The sequence below is a fragment of the Dama dama genome, chromosome 29 (assembly GCF_033118175.1).
Source record: "Dama dama isolate Ldn47 chromosome 29, ASM3311817v1, whole genome shotgun sequence".
Classification (NCBI taxonomy): domain Eukaryota; kingdom Metazoa; phylum Chordata; class Mammalia; order Artiodactyla; family Cervidae; genus Dama; species Dama dama.
Window position 1 is genome coordinate 47,696,031 of NC_083709.1, and position 18,509 is coordinate 47,714,539.

General features: G+C 40.0%; 1 protein-coding gene across 1 annotated transcript in view; it reads left to right on the forward strand.

Annotated features, from left to right (window-relative positions):
• SPATA6L (spermatogenesis associated 6 like) overlaps window positions 1–18,509 on the forward strand; it is a 64,477-nt gene that overhangs the window by 19,501 nt on the left and 26,467 nt on the right. The window contains exon 5 of the mRNA XM_061132317.1: window positions 17,257–17,381. Coding sequence (XP_060988300.1) covers window positions 17,257–17,381 — 125 coding nt within the window. The remainder of the gene's footprint in view (window positions 1–17,256; window positions 17,382–18,509) is intronic.

Sequence of the window (18,509 nt, forward strand, 5' to 3'; positions counted from 1 at the left end):
AGAGCCTCAATTACCTATAAAGAGGTAATCAAATGAGACTCCATACTGGGAAACAAGCTGTCAATTCTGATGTGCTCTATAAATGTTAGCTATGTCTAGAACTAGTATTGTTATTAAAGTCATTATTCCTCTTGAAGTCTCATTTGTTTCATTTTCTGGGGAAATCTTTCTCATTGATGGCATTGATGACTTCCCTATCTGTGCCATTAGATTATTAAGAACACTGAGCTCTTTCGGACATTTCACTTGGCCTATGAGAGTTGCTCAGCCTGTACATATGTCTATTTATTACTTGTAACCTTGGCTCTTGCTGTAACATCCCCTTGGTGTTCTGACATTTTTACTCTGGGTGGCAGTTTGGATCTTTAGAAGATGAGCAAACCAGAGAGACAGAATTGAAAAGCTTTACTGCCTTCTGTTTCTCTAACCCTATTTCAGTCTCACTTCTTTTTTTTTTTTTTCCAGTTTCTTTTAATTTCTGTGATTCCAAAGATAGCAGAACTCACTTTCAACCCTTGGACCTCCCATTTTTATTTTAATTCCTGCTAAATGTAGGAATAATAAGCAGTAGCTATCACTTTGGATGTGGTGATAAGAACTAGCCAAAAACATAACAAAAGAAAAAAGGAAAAGCCCATCATAGAGCATCACACCATGCATACACATGTTCTCGGTAGGAACATATGGCTGCAAACACACAATGTTCATGGAGGCCAGTAGTGCTGGGAACACTGCTGGGCTGGTATCACAGAGCATTTGTGATCATGGGAGGTAAAGCCGGTCATTGTGCTCTGTGCTTCACATGTTTGTCATTTGTCCTCACAGTAGACCTAAGGGACAAGTGCTATTATGAATTCTGCATTTCCCTGAAGAGGAAAAGGAATTTAAGAAATATACAAGATTTGCTCAAAGTCACATAGCTGGTAATTGGTGAAACAACGGTTTGAACCAGCTCTCTATGAACCTAAAGTAGTTTTTTACCACTGTGGTCTGGGCTTCAGTAAAAAGTTGTGTTTTATTGCTAATAATGGGTGAAGAAATTGTTATTTCACTTCCCATTTTCAGGTGGCACTTTTGGGCCCTGATATGAGGAAGTCTATTTCTGGCTAACAAAGGTAGGAGGTCATACCCATCACAGAAAGTGTTTTAAAAGGAGCATTGACAAAACAAGGCCTGCATGAAACTAGTGAATGAAGTAGAAGATTGATTTTAGAATTCCACCCACTTTCCTGCCTCTCTCCCTATCTTTCTCTGAATCATCATTTTATTTATTTTGGCCGAGTTGCATGGCATGTAGAATGTGGGATCTTAGTTCTCTGACCAGGGATTGAACCCATGCCCCCCCTGCAGTGGAAATGCTGAGTCCTAACCACTGGACTGCCACAGAATTTCCTTTATCATCATTTTAAATTGTATGCTTATTTGAATGATTGTTTAATAATTACAGACTGTAAATGTCGGGAGGATAGGTCTTGTATCCATCTTGTTCAGTAGCATCCATCTAATGTCTAGAACTCCTGGCACATAGTATGTTCTCAATGCATATTTCTTGAATATATGAATGAAAAGAAATTATTAAAAAATGAATGAATGATAAGATTGGCAAAGATTTTAGAGAACATTTAGTCTGTGCCCCCCTCTTTTTTTTTTTTTTTACAGTTGTGGAAACTCATTCTTACAGAGGGTAACTAGTACCTACTGAGTGGTTAATGTATTAATCATTATGTTCATTCATTCAAGAAGCAGTTATAAAATAGTACTCACTATGCTCAGGCACTGTTTCACAGGTTTGGGAAAGGGTTGCTGCACTTTACCACTCCTTTCTTTCTTTTTGTAAATTTTATTTTTAATTGGAGGATAATTGCTTTACAGTGTTGTATTGGTTTCTGATGTACAACAACATGAATCAGCTAAGAGTATATATATATCCCCACCCTCTTGAACCTCCCTCCCACCCTACCCCTCATCCCACTCATCTAGGTTTCCACTCATTTCTGGACATTTTGATTAAATTTTAATAGGTCTGTCTTGAATGATATCTCAAGGGACCTATGAATGATGCTGACAGTATGATTCCTTTTCAGGCAAGATTGTCTTGGCTGAGCCCTGTACTAGTAACTGACCTAAGCGCACACCTTTCTAGGGACAATCTTGGCAGGAATTTAATGATGAATGGAACAGTTACTGCTTTCATGGAGCATTCATGGTAGCAGATAATGAATGAATACCTGAACAAAAATAGCAGTTAGTGATAACTATTAGGTTGAAAGTAATATAGGGGGATATGGTAAGGAGTGACAGGCTCCTGTAGGTTGGGTTGCTCCCTTTCTAATGAGATGACATTTAAACCAAGATCTGTCATTCATTGATAAACCTAGACAGTGTGTTGAAAAGTAGAGACATTACTCTGCCAACAGAAGTCCATATAGTCAAGGCTGTGGTCTTCCCAGTGGTCAAATGAGAGCTGGACTATAAAGAAGGCAGAGTGCCGAAGAATTGATGCCTTCAAACTGTGGTGCTGTAAAAGACTCCTCAGAGTCCCTTGGACAAGAGGGAGGTTAATCTTAAGTCAACCTTGAGTCAATCTTAAGGGAAATCAACCCTGAATACTCACTGGAAGGACTGATGATGACATTGAAACTCTAGTATTTTGGTCATCTAATGCGAACAGTTTCTTGTGATCCACACAATCAAAAGGTTTTGGCATAGTCAATAAAGCAGAAGTAGAAGTTTTTCTGGAACTCTCTTGTTTTTTCAATGATACAACGGATCTTGGCAATTTGATCTCTAGTTCCTCTGTCTTTTATAAGTCCAGCATGAACATCCAGAAGTTCACAGTTCACGTACTGTTGAAGCCTGGCTTGGAGAATTTTGAGCATTACTTTGCTAGCGTGTGAGATGAGTGCAATTGTGTGGTAGTTTGAGCATTCTTTGGCATTGCCTTTCTTTCGTATTGGAGTGAAAACTGACCTTTTCCAGTCCTGTGGCCACTGCTGAGTTTTCCAAATTTGCTGGCATATTGAGTGCAGCACTTTCACAGCATCATCCTTTAGGATTTGAAATAGCTTAATCGGAATTCCATCACCTCCATTAGTTTTGTTCATAGTGATGCTACTGAAGGCCCACTTGACTTCCCACTCCAGGATGTCTGGCTCTAGGTGAGTGATCACATCATTGTGATTATCTGAGTAGTGAAGATCTCTTTTGTATAGTTCTTCTGTGTATTCTTGCCACCTCTTCTTAATATGTTCTGCTTCTGTTAGGTCCATACCATTTCTGTCCTTTATTGAGCCCATTCTTGCATGAAATGTTCCCAGTATCTCTAATTTTCTTGAAGAGATCTCTAGCCTTTCCCATTCTATTGTTTTCCTCTATTTTTTTGCATTGATCATTGAGGAAGGCTATCTTATCTCTCCTTGCTATTCTTTGGGCATTCAGATGGGTATATCTTTCCTTTTCTCCTTTGCCTTTAGCTTCTCTTCTTTTCATAGCTATTTGTAAGGTCTCCTCAGACAACCATTTTGCCTTTTTGCATTTCTATCCCTTGGGGATGGTCTTGATCACTGCCTCTTGTACAATGTCATGAACCTCCACCTGTAGTTCTTCAGGCACTCTATCAGATCTAATCCCTTGAATCAATTTGTCACTTCCACTGTATAATCCTAAGGGATTTGATTTAGGTCATACCTGAATGGTCAAGTGGTTTTCCATACTCAATTTAAGTCTGAATTTGGCAACAAGGAGTTCATGATCTGAGCCAGTCAGCTTCTGGTCTTGTTTTTGCTGACTATATAGAGCTTCTTCATCTTTGGCTGCAAAGAATATAATCAGTCTGATTTTGGTACTGACCATCTGGTGATGTCCATGTGTAGAGTTGTCTCTTGAGTTGTTGAAAGAGGGTGTTTGTAATGACGAGTGTGTTCTCTTGGCAAAACTCTATTAGCCTTTGTCCTGCTTCATTCTGTACTCCTAGGCCAAATTTGCCTGTTACTCCAGGTATTTCTTGACTTCCTACTTTTACATTCCCATCCCCTATAATGAAAAGGACATCATTTTTTGGGTGTTAGTTCTAAAAGGTCTTGTAGGTCTTCATAGAACCGTTTAATTTCAGCTTCTGGTTGGGACATAAACTTGGATTATTGTGATATTGATTGGTTTGCCTTGGAAATGAACGGAGATCATTCTGTTGTTTTTGAGATTGCATCCAAGTACTGCATTTCGGGCTCTTATGTTGACTATGACGGGTACTCCAGTTATTCTAAGGGATTCTTGTCCACAGTAGTAGATATAATGGTCATCTGAGTTAAATTCACCCATTCTAGTCCATTTTAGTTTGCTGATTCCTAAAATGTTAATGTTCACTCTTGCCATCTCCTATTTGACCATTTCCAATTTGCCTTGGTTCGTGGACCTAACATTCCAGCTTCCTATGCAATATTGCTTTTTATAGCATCAGGCTTTACTTCTATCACCAGTCACATCCACAACTGTGTGTTGTTTTTGCTTTGGCTCTGTCTCTCCATTCTTTCTGGAGTTATTTCTCAACTGATCTCCAGTAGTATATGGGGCACCTACTGACCTGGGGAGTTCATCTTTCATTGTGCTATCTTTTTGCTTTTTCATACTGTTCATGGGGTTCTCAAGGCAAGAATACTGAAGTGGTTTGCCATTCCCTTCTCCAGTGGAGCATGTGTTGTCAGAAGTCTCCACCATGACCTGTCCATCTTGGGTGGCCCTACACTGCATGGCTCATAGTTTCATTGAGTTAGACAAGGCTGTGGTCCATGTGATCAGATTGGTTAGTTTTCTGTGATTGTGGTTTTCAGCCCTCTGATGGGGAAGGATAAGAGGCTTATGGAAGCTTCCTGATGGGAGAGACTGATTGAGGGGGAAACTGGGTCATGTTCTGATGAGTGGGTCCATGCTCAGTAAATCTTTAATCCAATTTTCTGTTTAAAGGCAGGGCTATGTTCCCTCCCTGTTTGACCTGAGACAAACTATGGTGGAGGAAAAATAGAGGAAAACAATAGAATGGGAAAGACTAGAGATCTCTTCAAGAAAATTAGAGATACTGGGAACATTTCATGCAAGAATGGGCTCAATAAAGGACAGAAATGATATGGACCTAACAGAAGCAGAACATATTAAGAAGAGGTGGCAAGAATACACAGAAGAACTATAGCAAAAAGATATTCACTACTCAGATGATCACGATGGTATGGTCACTCACCTATAGCCAGACAACCTGGAGTGGGAAGTCAAGTGGGCCTTCAGTAGCATCACTATGAACAAAACTAATGGAGGTGATGGAATTCCAATTAAGCTGTTTCAAATCCTAAAGGATGATGCTGTGAAAGTGCTGCACTCAATATGCCAGCAAATTTGGAAAACTCAGCAGTGGCCACAGAACTGGAAAAGGTCAGTTTTCACTCCAATACGAAAGAAAGGCAATGCCAAAGAATGCTCAAACTACCACACAATTGCACTCATCTCACATGCTAGCAAAGTAATGCTCAAAATTCTCCAAGCGAGGCTCCAACAGTACGTGAACTGTGAACTTCTGGATGTTCATGCTGGACTTATAAAAGACAGAGGAACTAGAGATCAAATTGCCAAGATCCATTGTATCATTGAAAAAACAAGAGAGTTCCAGAAAAACTTCTACTTCTGCTTTATTGACTATGCCAAAGCCTTTGACTGTGTGGATCACCACAAACTGTGGAAAATTCTTAAAGAGATGAAAATACCAGACCACCTGACCTGCCTCTTGAGAACTCTGTATGCAGGTTAGGAAGCAACAGTTAGAACTGGACATGGAACAACAGAGTGGTTCAAAATCAGGAAAGGAGTATATCAAGGCTCTATGTTGTCACCCTGCTTATTTAACTTACATGCAGAGAACATCTTGAGAAATGCTGGGCTGGAGGAGGCACAAGCTGGAATCAAAGATTGCCAGGAGAAATATCAATAACCTCAGATATGCAGATGACACCACCCTTATGGCAGAAAGTGAAGAAGAACTAAAGAGCCTCTTTTTTTTCTTTTTCATTTCTAACTCTTTTTTTTTCCATTTATTTTTATTAGTTGGAAGCTAATTACTTTACAATACTGTAGTGGTTTTTGTCATACATTGACATGAATCAGCCATGGATTTACATGTGTTCCCCATCCCGATCCCCCCTCCCACCTCCCTCTCTACCCGATCCCTCTGGGTCTTCCCAGTGCACCAGCCCTGAGCACTTGTCTCATGAACCCAACCTGGGCTGGTGATCTGTTTCACCATAGATAATATACATGTTTCGATGCTGTTCTCTCGAAACATCCCACCCTCGCCTTCTCCCACAGAGTCCAAAAGTCTGTTCTGTACATCTGTGTCTCTTTTTCTGTTTTGCATATAGGGGTATCATTACCATCTTTCTAAATTCCATATGTATGTGTTAGTATACTGTAATGGTCTTTATCTTTCTGGCTTACTTTACTCTGTTTAATGTGCTCCAGTTTCATCCATCTCATTAGAACTGATTCAAATGCATTCTTTTTAATGGCTGAGTAATATTCCATGGTGTATATGTACCACAGCTTCCTTATCCATTCATCTGCTGATGGGCATCTAGGTTGCTTCCATGTCCTGGCTATTATAAACAGTGCTGCGATGAACATTGGGGTGCACGTGTCTCTTTCAGATCTGGTTTCCTCAGTGTGTATGCCCAGAAGTGGTATTGCTGGGTCATATGGCAATTCTATTTCTGGTTTTTTAAGGAATCTCCACACTGTTCTCCAGAGCGGCTGTACTAGTTTGCATTCCCACCAACAGTGTAAGAGGGTTCCCTTTTCTCCACACCCTCTCCAGCATTTATTACTTGTAGACTTTTGGATAGCAGCCATCCTGACTGGCGTATAATGGTACCTCATTGTGGTTTTGATTTGCATTTCTCTGATAATGAGTAATGTTGAGCATCTTTTCATGTGTTTGTTAGCCATCTGTATGTCTTCTTTGGAGAAATGTCTGTTTAGTTCTTTGGCTCATTTCTTGATTGGGTCATTTATTTTTCTGGAATTGAGCTGCAGGAGTTGCTTGTATATTTTGAGATTAATCCTTTGTCTGTTGCTTCGTTTGCTATTATTTTCTCCCAATCTGAGGGCTGTCTTTTCACCTTACTTATAGTTTCCTTTGTTGTGCAAAAGCTTTTAAGTTTCATTAGGTCCCATTTGCTTATTTTTGCTTTTATTTCCAGTATTCTTGGAGGTGGGTCATAGAGGATCCTGCTGTGATTTCTGTCGGAGAGTGTTTTGCCTATGTTCTCCTCTAGGAGTTTTAGAGTTTCTGTTCTTACATTTAGATCTTTAATCCATTTTGAGTTTATTTTTGTGTATGGTGTTAGAAAGTGTTCTAGTTTCATTCTTTTACAAGTGGTTGACCAGTTTTCCCAGCACCACTTGTTAAAGAGGTTGTCATTTTTCCATTGTATATCCTTGCCTCCTTTGTCAAAGATAAGGTGTCCATAGGTTCGTGGATTTATCTCTGGGCTTTCTATTCTGTTCCATTGATCTATATTTCTGTCTTTGTGCCAGTACCATACTGTCTTGATGACTGTGGCTTTGTAGTAGAGTCTGAAGTCAGGCAGGTTGATTCCTCCAGCTCCATTCTTCTTTCTCAAGATTACTTTGGCTACTCGAGGTTTTTTGTATTTCCATACAAATTGTGAAATTCTTTGGTCTAGTTCTGTGAAAAATACCGTTGGTAGCTTGATAGGGATTGCATTGAATCTATAGACTGCTTTGGGTAGAATAGCCATTTTGACAATATTAATTCTTCCAATCCATGAACACGGTATGTTTCTCCATCTGTTTGTGTCCTCTTTGATTTCTTTCATCAGTGTTTTATAGTTTTCTATGTATAGGTCCTTTGTTTCTTTAGGTAGATATACTCCTAAGTATTTTATTCTTTTTGTTGCAATGGTGAATGGTATTGTTTCCTTAATTTCTCTTTCTGTTTTTTCATTGTTAGTATATAGGAATGCAAGGGATTTCTGTGTGTTAATTTTATATCCTGCAACTTTACTATATTCATTGATTAGCTCTAGTAATTTTCTGGTAGAGTCTTTAGGGTTGTCTATGTAGAGGATCATGTCATCTGCAAACAGTGAGAGTTTTACTTCTTCTTTTCCTCTCTGGATTCCTTTTACTTCTTTTTCTGCTCTGATTGCTGTGGCCAGAACTTCCAACACTATGTTGAATAGTAGTGGTGAGAGTGGGCACCCTTGTCTTGTTCCTGATTTCAGGGGAAATGCCTTCAATTTTTCACCATTGAGGGTGATGCTTGCTGTGGGTTTGTCATATATAGCTTTTATTATGTTGAGGTATGTTCCTTCTATTCCTGCTTTTTGGAGAGTTTTAATCATAAATGAGTGTTGAATTTTGTCAAAGGCTTTCTCTGCATCTATTGAGATAATCATATGGTTTTTATCTTTCAATTTGTTAATGTGGTGTATTACATTGATTGATTTGCGGATATTAAAGAATCCTTGCATTCCTGGGATAAAGCCCACTTGGTCATGGTGTATGATTTTTTTAATATGTTGTTGGATTCTGTTTGCTAGAATTTTGTTAAGGATTTTTGCATCTATGTTCATCAGTGATATTGGCCTGTAGTTTTCTTTTTTTGTGGCATCTTTGTCTGGTTTTGGAATTAGGGTGATGATGGCCTCATAGAATGAGTTTGGAAGCTTACCTTCTTCTGCAATTTTCTGGAAGAGTTTGAGTAAGATAGGTGTTAGCTCTTCTGTAAATTTTTGGTAGAATTCAGCTGTGAAGCCATCTGGTCCTGGGCTTTTGTTTGCTGGAAGATTTTTGATGACAGTTTCGATTTCCTTGCTTGTGATGGGTCTGTTAAGATCTTCTATTTCTTCCTGGTTCAGTTTTGGAAAGTTATACTTTTCTAAGAATTTGTCCATTTCATCCAAGTTGTCCATTTTATTGGCATAGAGCTGCTGGTAGTAGTCTCTTATGATCCTTTGTATTTCAGTGTTGTCTGTTGTGATCTCTCCATTTTCATTTCTAATTTTGTTAATTTGGTTTTTCTCTCTTTGTTTCTTAATGAGTCTTGCTAATGGTTTGTCAATTTTGTTTATTTTTTCAAAAAACCAGCTTTTAGCTTTGTTGATTTTTGCTATGGTCTCTTTAGTTTCTTTTGCATTTATTTCTGCCCTGATTTTTAAGATTTCTTTCCTTCTGCTAACTCTGGGGTTCTTCATTTCTTCCTTCTCTAATTGCTTTAGGTGTAGAGTTAGGTTATTTAATTGGTTTTTTTCCTGTTTCTTGATGTAAGCCTGTAATGCTATGAACCTTCCCCTTAGCACTGCTTTTACAGTGTCCCATAGGTTTTGGGTTGTTGTGTTTTCATTTTCATTCATTTCTATACATATTTTGATTTCTTTTTTGATTTCTTCTATGATTTGTTGGTTATTCAGAAGCGTGTTATTTAGCCTCCATATGTTTGAAGTTTTAACAATTTTTTCCCTGCAATTGAGATCTAATCTTACTGCACTGTGGTCAGAAAAGATGACTGGAATGATTTCAATTTTTTTGAATTTTCCAAGACCAGATTTATGGCCCAGGATGTGATCTATTCTGGAGAAGGTTCCGTGTGCACTTGAGAAAAAGGTGAAGTTGATTGTTTTGGGGTGAAATGTCCTATAGATATCAATTAGGTCTAGCTGGTCCATTGTGTCATTTAAGGTTTGTGTTTCCTTGTTAATTTTCTGTTTAGTTGATCTATCCATAGTTGTGAGTGGGGTATTAAAGTCTCCCACTATTATTGTGTTACTATTAATTTCCTCTTTCATACTCGTTAGCGTTTGCCGTACATATTGTGGTGCTCCTATGTTGGGTGCATATATATTTATAATTGTTATATCTTCTTTTTTGATTGATCCTTTGATCATTATGTAGTGTCCTTCTTTGTCTCTTTTCACTTCTTTTATTTGAAAGTCTATTTTATCTGATATGAGTGTTGCGACTCCTGCTTTCTTTTGGTCTCCGTTTGCATGAAATATTTTTTTCCAGCCCTTCACTTTTAGTCTGTATGTGTCTCTTGTTTTGAGGTGGGTCTCTTGTAGACAGCATATATAGGGGTCTTGTTTTTGTATCCATTCAGCCAATCTTTGTCTTTTGGTTGGGGCATTCAACCCATTTACATTTAGGGTAATTATTGATAGGTGTGGTCCCGTTGCCATTTACTTTGTTGTTTTGGGTTCACGTTTATACAACCTTTCTGCATTTCCTGTCTAGAGAAGATCCTTTAGCATTTGTTGAAGAGCTGGTTTGGTGGTGCTGAATTCTCTCAGCTTTTGCTTATCTGTAAAGCTTTTGAATTCTCCTTCATATCTGAATGAGATCCTTGCTGGATACAGTAATCTAGGTTGTAGGTTATTCTCTTTCATTACTTTCAGTACGTCCTGCCATTCCCTTCTGGCCTGGAGGGTTTCTATTGATAGATCAGCTGTTATCCTTATGGGAATCCCTTTGTGTGTTATTTGTTGTTTTTCCCTTGCTGCTTTTAATATTTGTTCTTTGTGTTTGATCTTTGTTAATTTGATTAATATGTGTCTTGGGGTGTTTCGCCTTGGGTTTATCCTGTTTGGGACTCTCTGGGTTTCTTGGACTTGGGTGGCTATTTCCTTCCCCATTTTAGGGAAGTTTTCAGCTATTATCTCCTCGAGTATTTTCTCATGGCCTTTCTTTTTGTCTTCTTCTTCTGGAACTCCTATGATTCGAATGTTGGGGTGTTTCACAGTGTCCCAGAGGTCCCTGAGGTTGTCCTCATTTCTTTTGATCCTTTTTTCTTTTTTCCTCTCTGCTTCATTTATTTCCACCATTTTATCTTCTACCTCACTTATCCTATCTTCTGCCTCCGTTATTCTACTCTTGGTTCCCTCCAAAGTGTTTTTGATCTCATTCTTTGCATTATTCATTTGTAATTGACTCTTTTTTATTTCTTCTAGGTCTTTATTAAACAGTTCTTGAATCTTTTCAATCTTTGTTTCCAGGCTATTTATCTGTAACTCCATTTTGTTTTCAAGATTTTGGATCATTTTTATTATCATTATTCTAAATTCTTTTTCAGGTAGATTCCCTATCTCCTCCTCTTTTGTTTGACTTGGTGGGCATTTTTCATGTTCCTTTACCTGTTGGGTATTTCTTTGCCTTTTCATCTTGTTTAGATTGCTGTATCTGGAGTGGGCTTTCTGTATTCTGGAGGTCTGTGGTTCCTTTTTGTTGTGGAGGATTAACCCAGTGGGTGGGGTTAGACGATTGGCTTGCCGAGATTTCCTGGTTAGGGAAGCTTGCGTCAGTGTTCTGGTGCGTGGAACTTGATTTCTTCTCTTTGGAGAGCAATGGAGTGCCCAGTAATGAGTTTTGAGATGGGTCTATGTGTTAGGTGTGACCTTGGGCAGCCTGTATGTTGATGTTCAGGGCTATGTTCCTGCGTTGCTGGAGAATTTGCGTGGTATGTCTTGCTCTAAAACTTATTGGCTCTTGTGTGGTGGTTGGTTTCAGTGTAGGTATGGAGGCTTTTGGACAGTCACTTATTACTTAAAGTTCCTTGTAGTCAGGAGTTTTCTGGTGTTCTCAGGTTTTGGGCTTAAGTCTCCTGCCTCTGGATTTCAGTTTTATTCTTCCTGTAGTCTCAGGACTTCTCCAACTATACAGCCCTGATAAGAAAACTTCTAGGTTAATGGCTAAAAGATTCTCCCCCGTTAGGGACACCCAGAGAGGTTCACAGAGTCACATGAAGAAGAGGAGAGGGAGGAGGGAGATAGAGATGAACAGGAGGAGAAAAAGGGGGACTCAAGCGGAGAGAGACAGATCTACGCAGCTGTCTGTTCCCAGAATGTTCTCCGTAGCCCAGTCACCTACAAAGATTCACAGAATTGGATTGGGAAGAGAAGGGGAAAGGAGGAAATAGAGGTGTTCTGAGGTAGAAAACAGAGAGTCAAGATTGGGAGAGAATAATCTTCGGTTTAAAAATAGGGCTTCTCTTCTTTTTTTTTTTTTTTGTAAGGTTATAGTGTATTGAAAATGAACATTAAGCAGTAGTAGAGGAGTACTAGAGGACTTTAAAAGAAATAAGAGAAAAAGAAAAATAGAAAATAGAAGAGAAAAAGGAAAGAAAAAAAAAGGAAAAAAAAGAAAGAAAAAGAAAAAAAAGAGAAAAAAAAAAAAAGAAAGAAAAAGAAAAAAAAAATTTTTTTTTCCCCCTAATTAAAAAATCGTAAAAGTCTATGGAAATGAAAGTTAAGGAGTAATGGGGGAGTAATAGGGGATTTTAAAGGAAAATAAAAGAGAAAAAAGAAAAGAAATAAAAAAAAATAAAAAAAAAAATAAAAAAAGAGAAAAAAGTAAAATTATATCTAGGAGTTTCTCTGGAGCTGTTGCAGTCAGTGTGGGTTCGGCTCAGTTTCAGATAGCTCCTCGTTCCAGCTTACGCTTCTCGATATCTACAGGCTCCTCCGGTGTAGTCAATGTTTCCTAGAGGGATTTTAATCTGTTGCACCAGTCCCTTCTGAAGCGGTTCCCTTTGTTTATTTGGCTTCTGTTTGCCGGTCTCTTCAGAGCCTCATTTCCGCCCTGACACAGGCGGGCGGAGGTGGACTCTTATTCAGGTAGCTAGTTCCGTCGCTCCGCGGGGAGGGGCTTGCGCTGCCGGGAGGGGCTGACGCTGCCCTCTCCGTCTGCGCCGCTCAGGCTCCCGGCTGTCCTATATGGAGCGCGCCCCGCACTGCGCGAGGTTCCAGCCCTCGGGTGTTCCACAAAAGCGCGGAAGGAAAAGCTGCGCCTGCTCTCTGTGCCTTCCAGAGCAGTCCAGGCAGCCAGGGGCTTGGTGGGCGCACTCTCCCCAGGTGTGGCGCGCCCCCTCCCTTCCGCGGACCCAGTCTCAGTTTCCGCTGGCGCCAGTCGGGTGCGCGCGCCTTCTGCCCTCCGCGTCCCCAGCCCCAGTCCCCGCCCGCGCCGGTCGGGTGCCTGCGCCCTGTGTCTCGCTGCGACCTTCCCCTCCCCCCTGCCTCCTGCCTCGGGCGGAGCTGGGCCGGTCCGCAGCCTGCGAGCTCCTCTCTGGACCCTCTCGGTCTCTTTGTTCTGCGAACGGCCGACAGTGTGTTCGGGCCGGTTAATTTACTCTCTCTCCTTTGGTCTCCCACAGTTCATGTTGGCAACTCACAGAAGCTCCCTCCGATTGTCCTCAGGGCACTCAGGCCCGGACCCTACCCCAAGCAATGCCGCCTAAGACTCCTTTCCCGGGACGGATCTCCGTCCTTAGCTCTTTTGTCTCACTTTTTATCTTTTATATTTTGTCCTACCTCCTTTCGAAGACAATGGGCTGCTTTTCTGGGCGCCTGATGACCTCAGCTAGCGATCAGAAGTTGTTTTGCGAAGTTTGCTCTGTGTTCAGTTATTCTTTTGATGAATTTGTAGGAGAGAAAGTGGTCTCCCCGTCCTACTCCTCCGCCATCTTCAGCTTCATTCTTTTACAAGTGGTTGACCAGTTTTCCCAGCACCACTTGTTAAAGAGGTTGTCTTTTTTCCATTGTATATCCTTGCCTCCTTTGTCAAAGATAAGGTGTCCATAGGTTCGTGGATTTATCTCTGGGCTTTCTATTCTGTTCCATTGATCTATATTTCTGTCTTTGTGCCAGTACCATATTGTCTTGATGACTGTCTAAAGAGCCTCTTGATGAAAGTGAAAGAAGAGCGTGAAAAAGTTGGCTTAAAGCTCAGCTTTCAGAAAACTGAGATCATAGCGTCTTGTCCCATCACTTGATGCCAAATAGATGGGGAAACAGTGGAAACAGTGGCAGACTTTATTTTGGGGGTGCTCCAAAATCACTGCAAATGGTGCCAGCAGCCATGAAATTAAAAGAGGCTTGCTCCTTGTAAGAAAAGTTATGACCAACCTAGACAGCATATTAAAAAGCAAGACATTACTTTGCCAACAAAGGTCCATATAGTCAAAGGTACGGTTTTTTCAGTTGTCATGTATGGGTGTGAGAGTTGGACTATAAAGAAAGCTGAGCACTAAAGAACTGATGCTTTTGAACTGTGGTGTTGGAGTGGACTCTAGAGAGTCCCTTGGACTGCAAGGAAATCCACCCAGTCCATCCTGAAGGAAATCAGCCCTGAATATTCATTGGTAGGACTGATGTTGAAGCTGAAATTCCAATACTTTGGCCACCTGATTCGAAGAACCAACTCATTGGAAAAGACCCTGATGCTGGGAAAGATTGAAGGCGGGAGGAGAATGGGACAGCAGAGGATGAGATAGTTGGATGGCATCACTGACTCAATGGACATGAGTTTGAATAAACTCCAGGAGTTGGTGATGGACAGGGAGGCCTGGCGTGCTGCAGTCCATGGGGTCACAGAGTCAGACATGACTGAGCGACTGAACTAACTAATGCAAACAGCTGCCTCATTGGAAAAGTCCCTGATGCTGGGAAAAATTGAGAGTAGAAAGAGAAGAGGGCATCAGAGGATGAGATGGCTGGATGCCATCGCTGATGCAATGAACATGAACTTGGGCAAACTTTGGGAGATGGTGAGGGACAGGGAGGCCTAGCATGCTGCAGTCCTTGGGGTTGCAAAGAGTTGGATCCGGCTGGGTGACTGAACAACAATAACTGTCTTTCGTTAGGAGGGAGCAGGCCATGCACCTAGGGAAAGCAACAGGACAAACATCGAAGGTAGATGTATGTGTTTGAGGGACATTGGTGTGTTTGAGGGACAGCAAGAAGGGCTGAAGGGATGCTATGGAATCATTAAAGAGAGTGGTAATAAATGAAGTAGGAGAGGTTATTAGAGTCTTATTATACAGAGTCTTAAAGGCTAGGATGAGATACTTGTATTTTATTTTAATATGATAGCAAGCCTATTGGAAGATTTTAAGTAGGTCAGAGTCAAAATCTGAAACAATGTCATGGTATGTGGAGAATAGATTTGAGTACGGGAAGAATGAAATCAGGGAGACTAGCTAGGAGGTCATGGTGGCAGTCCAGGAGAGAGGAGGTGGGGGGTTTAGACCGTGGTTGTAGCTGTAACAATAGAAGGGAATAGAATTTAGATTAGTTTTGAAGATGTAGTCAACAGGACTTGTTAATAGATGACTATAAGGAGTGAAAGAGTGGAACAAAGAATAGAGCCTGGAGTATTGGCTTGATTAACTAGTCCTGGTTCCTCTAATAGGAAGGTAGGGGAGAGCTTATTTGTGGAAAAAATCAAGTTCTCTTTTGGACCTGTTTTGTTGGAGATGAGCTTCCCAGGGTGGCACTAGTGGTAAAGAACCTGCCAATGCAGAAGACATAAGAAATGCAAGTTCAATCCCTGAATCAGGAATATCCCCTGGAAGAGACAATGGCAACCCACTCCAGTATTCTTCCCTGGAGAATCCCATGGACAAAGAAGGCTGGTGGGCTATATAGTCTGTAGTATGTTAGAGATACTGTAAGACACTAACTTGAAAGATAAATAATATCTCAACAGGATGGGAAGGAAGAAAGAATGTTTTATATGAAATAGCATAAGCTGAGGAAGTACATAGCAGAGGAGGGAAAGACATATCAGTTCATTGTGGCTGGAGCATGTTTTTGAAGAGAGGAGTAGAAAAATATGATGAAAAATGTAGAATACATTCTTTTTGTGCTTTGATCCTTGTTAGAATCTAGCATTCATATTAAATGGAATAAGTAGGAACACATTAAGACATCAGATTATTTGATGTAAGGTTGATTATTTTGTACATTTGAGATAACAAAATGTACCCTCATTAGAGTTCCTCTCACAAATAAAGTAAGAGTCACCAAACAGTAAAGTTTCCTCACAGACTATAATTACTTTTTTGATGGTGCTCTTGGTCCAAACCACTGTGCAGCACCTTCTTTATAGGCCAGAGGGTCTAAGATGGTAGCTTTTCTGTCCTTCAGCTCAGTGATTCTTAATCATATTGCACCTGAAATTATCTTTTGGTGATGAGTATTTTGTATTATCCTTTTGACCATATGGAAATAATATTCGTAGGTAATATGTGCTATGCTGAGTCTCTTCAGTTGTGCCTGACTGCAATCCCATAGACTGTAGCCCAACAGGCTCCTCTGTCCTTGGGATTTTCTAGGCAAGAATACTGGAGTATATTGCTTCCTCCAGGGGATCTTCCCCACCCAGGGATCAAATCTGCATCTCTTCTGTCTCCTGCATTGGCAGGCAGGTTCTTCACCACCTGGGAAGCCCCGCAGATAATATAACCAACTTTATATAGCTCACTGCAAATAATTTGTGTAATATTCAGCCATAATATAAAGGAGAAGCACAAAGGAAAGTGATTTAAAATGAAATGAGATGTATACTAACATGTAAATGTTGAGCAAGCTATAGTATTTGGTATATAGTATTTGTAGTATTCACAAGTGCCAAAAGGATCTTGGTAAATAAAGATCTAGACAAAGCAAAATACAGTTGTTCCTTAGTTTTCATGGCACCTGCATTCCTGAAAATTCAGTGTATTTTTAAATTGTGCAAAAAAAAAAAAAAAAAAGCTTTGTGTTTATATGTAACAGTTAGGTTCTCAGCTCAGATAATTGTAAAAAGGTTTCTTGCCTGAAAGAATGTCTGTAGGATGTTAGAAAGTCATGCAGGAGTGTCTTGGGCATTGCAAGTCACCCTGACCTCTGGTTCCTGCCCTTGAAATTTCCCCACAGATTTACAAAATGTTCTTGGGGTTGGTATCGGTACTGCTGAGAGCCACAGCTGTGGCTCTTCTCTAGGCCACTGGGACACTGACATTCCTGCACCACAAAATCTATTGAACCCTAGTCTACACTGTAACCTTTGAGTGAACAGAACATTGTCTACCTTGTTCCTGTTCTATCCCTAGGACCTGGCCCATGGTATGTCCTTAGAAAACATTTGTCAAAGTGAAGAATGGATGGATGGATGGATGGATGGATGGAAAGAGATGTTCTTTTTTATTTTATTTTGGAGAGTAACCCTTTAGATCAATGCTTGGGAAGGCTTTTGAAAATCATGCATGAGATAAAAAGTAGTAGAAGACATTGCCTCTTGAATACCAGGTGCTGTGATCAAAATATCTGTTTTTATCTGAGTATTGTCTCTGCCATCAACAGTTCAAGCTTTTATTTAGCTTAAATGATGTAGATACATCATCTTCAGAATATATATCTACTCGTGCATTTTCTCCTTTATTTGCAGTGTGGCAAGAGTTGGCCTACTATGAAGAAAACACACGGGACTTTCTCTTCCCTGAGCCACGGCTGACACCTTCGCACCCTGGGATGTGTAGGGAGGTGCTCATGAAGACAGTTGAAGGCTTTCCAGTAAGTGACCGGTGCCTAGCTGGGCTTCTGTTGCGAAAGGGATTCTTGGAACTTGAATGTTTTATTGCTAGTAGGGCCTGTTTGTGGGCAGATCACTTCATCTTGGTTAGTGCCCCTTTATTCTCTTTAGCAGCCCTGATGAGATGCCTTCTCCAAGTACTAAATGATGCTGATTCCCACTATTGATCTGAGACGTGGGAGTCTTGTCTAACCAGGCTAAGTCACTGCCGTATTCACATTATCACATAGTTATAAAAGGCTTACTTCTTTCACTGCCTCTTTTTTTTTAATTTAAACATTTTTTAAGTATAGTTGCTTTATAATGTGTTAGTTTTTGGTGTACAGCAAAGTGATTCAGTCATATATATATATATATATGATATATATTGTTATTCAGTCATATATATTATATGTAATAATATACACTATTATATATTCTTTTTCACATTCTTTTCCATTATGGTTTATTACAGAATTTTGAATATAGTTCCCTGTGCTATACTAGGACCTTGTTGTTTATTTTATATATAGTAGTTTTTATCTGTTAATCCAAACTCTTAATTTATCCACCCCTTCACCTCTCTTTCCCTATGGTAACCATAAGTTTGGTAACTATATATCTGTTTTATCATCTCCTCTTAATGCAGACTAACTGAAAGATATAGCATCAGTTTATTTAATCACAGCTATTGTTTTTGTAACAATAACAGTAAAATAGAGTATTGCTGCCTGTGTGTGTGCTCATTTGCTCAGTTGTGTCCAACTCTCTGTGATGCTGTGGTCTGTAGGGCTCCTCTGTCCATGAGATTATTCAGGCAGTAATACTAGAGTGAGTTGCCATTTCCTTCTCTGGGGGATCTTCTCAACTCAGGGATCAAACCCACATCTGCTTTGGCAGGTGGATTTGCTTTGGTTTTTTTCATGTGATATCTTATTTTCTTCATAACAGTTCTTAAGTCAGCCAAGGCAGATATTATGGTCTCCACTTAATGGAGGGGAAACTGACAAGAAGTTCACAGGCTGATATTTTAAAAATTTATTTATTTTTAATTGAAGGATAATTGCTTTACAGTGTTGTGTTGGTTTCTGCCATACATCAACATGAATTAGCCATAGGTATACATTTGT